The following is a 1,160-nucleotide window of genomic DNA, read 5'->3' as shown; positions in this document are numbered from 1 at the left end:
CCATTTGAGACACACAGACACACACATCATTTTACAACATGTTCATTTTATTTCCATCACCATGGGGCATACCCTGTGGGGTGTAAAATGTACTCTACACCCTGTTGGCTACTTATTTGGGGTTAGACCTCTGGAGACTTTACAGATAGACTTGAGGTCTCTGGCCTTGCCCAGGAATTACTGGTTGCCCAAGGAGTTGCTGGAGACGGTGGAAGTCTCCATGTCCTTGTGGTCCTGCTGTGGCTCATTTTGATTGAGTTCCTCATTTGGCTGGTCATAGTGGCTGGATAGTGTTGGCCCACTCCATTCCTCAGGGTTTTTTGAAATGGTGGTCTTTCAGGGAGAGACTTTTGTTCCTGGAACTTCCTTGGCGGGTCCCTTTTCCCTTCCGCGTTGTCTTGGGAACCTGGAAGGACAACAGGGAGATCAAAGAAGGGCACTGGTTTGGGGAAGAGGATGGAGGAGGGGGGAGAACAGAGGCTTCATAGAGAAATGATACAGACTGGGGTGGGCGTTTTGCCAGGGGAGCACAGGAGTCAGAGCTTGGGTGGGCCGTTCACTTTGATAGGGCTTCTGGGCCAGGATTGAGAGGATGCTTTCCCCTTCCTCGCCTCTTTGGTGTTGGCAGGTGGTTTTTGGACAATGGGCTGGAGGCTTGTGGTTTCCTGGACATCTTCACCACACCAGCATCTCTCAACAATCTACTCCAGTCCACCTGGTCTCCCCATGCCTCCTCCAGGACAGCGAAGGCAGGCCAGCAGGCTAGAAACTCACACAGCATTTTTATGTTAGTCTTGTGGTAGAATTCCTTTTCCCGGAAAGCTTGATATTTTCTCTTAACACCTTCAACTAATTGGATGAGGCCCATCCACATTATGGAAGTTATACTGCTTTACTTAAAGTCAACTGATTGTAAATGTTGATCACATCTACAAAATACCTTCACAGCAACATGTAGACTGCTGATTGACCACACAGCTGAGCACTATAGCCTAGACAGGTTGACACATAATTCTAGCCATTGCATATATCTTGCACCATATAAAAATATAACTCAAAGTGAACCACAGACTTTAAATGCCAAAATTACATTTTTTTTTTCTAGGACAAAACAAAAAAAAAATTGTGTTACCTGAGGTTATGTCTTAGCTCAGGCTGCC

The 1,160-nt window shown here is 46.4% G+C and overlaps 1 protein-coding gene across 2 annotated transcripts; it reads right to left on the bottom strand.

The window, feature by feature from the left end:
- Window positions 1-336: 336 nt before the first annotated feature.
- On the bottom strand, window positions 337-874 carry LOC139360856 (chondrosarcoma-associated gene 2/3 protein-like). Of its 2 annotated transcripts, none has more exons than XM_071089118.1 (2): window positions 561-874; window positions 337-406 (listed from the first exon to the last, which is right to left on the bottom strand). In XM_071089118.1, exons 1-2 carry the CDS (start codon window positions 872-874, stop codon window positions 337-339), a joined length of 384 nt encoding a protein of 127 aa, XP_070945219.1. The 2 variants fall into 2 exon arrangements, with proteins under 2 accessions (XP_070945219.1, XP_070945220.1); XM_071089119.1 differs by having other exon boundaries at window positions 612-874.
- Between the last annotated feature and the right edge of the window lie 286 nt (window positions 875-1,160).

This window comes from Macaca nemestrina, chromosome X, assembly GCF_043159975.1.
Source record: "Macaca nemestrina isolate mMacNem1 chromosome X, mMacNem.hap1, whole genome shotgun sequence".
In the NCBI taxonomy this organism is placed as follows: Eukaryota; Metazoa; Chordata; class Mammalia; order Primates; family Cercopithecidae; genus Macaca; species Macaca nemestrina.
This window is presented reverse-complemented; position numbering and strand designations above follow the sequence as displayed.

What these genes read in the sequence shown, in the direction of transcription:
- LOC139360856 (XM_071089118.1), bottom strand. Translation starts at nt 874, where the DNA reads ATGTGGATGGGCCTCATCCAATTAGTTGAAGGTGTTAAGAGAAAATAT. An exon ending in GGCCCAGAAGCCCTATCAAA is followed by an intron (nt 407 to 560) that starts GTGAACGGCCCA and finishes TTGTCCTTCCAG; the next exon opens with GTTCCCAAGACAACGCGGAA.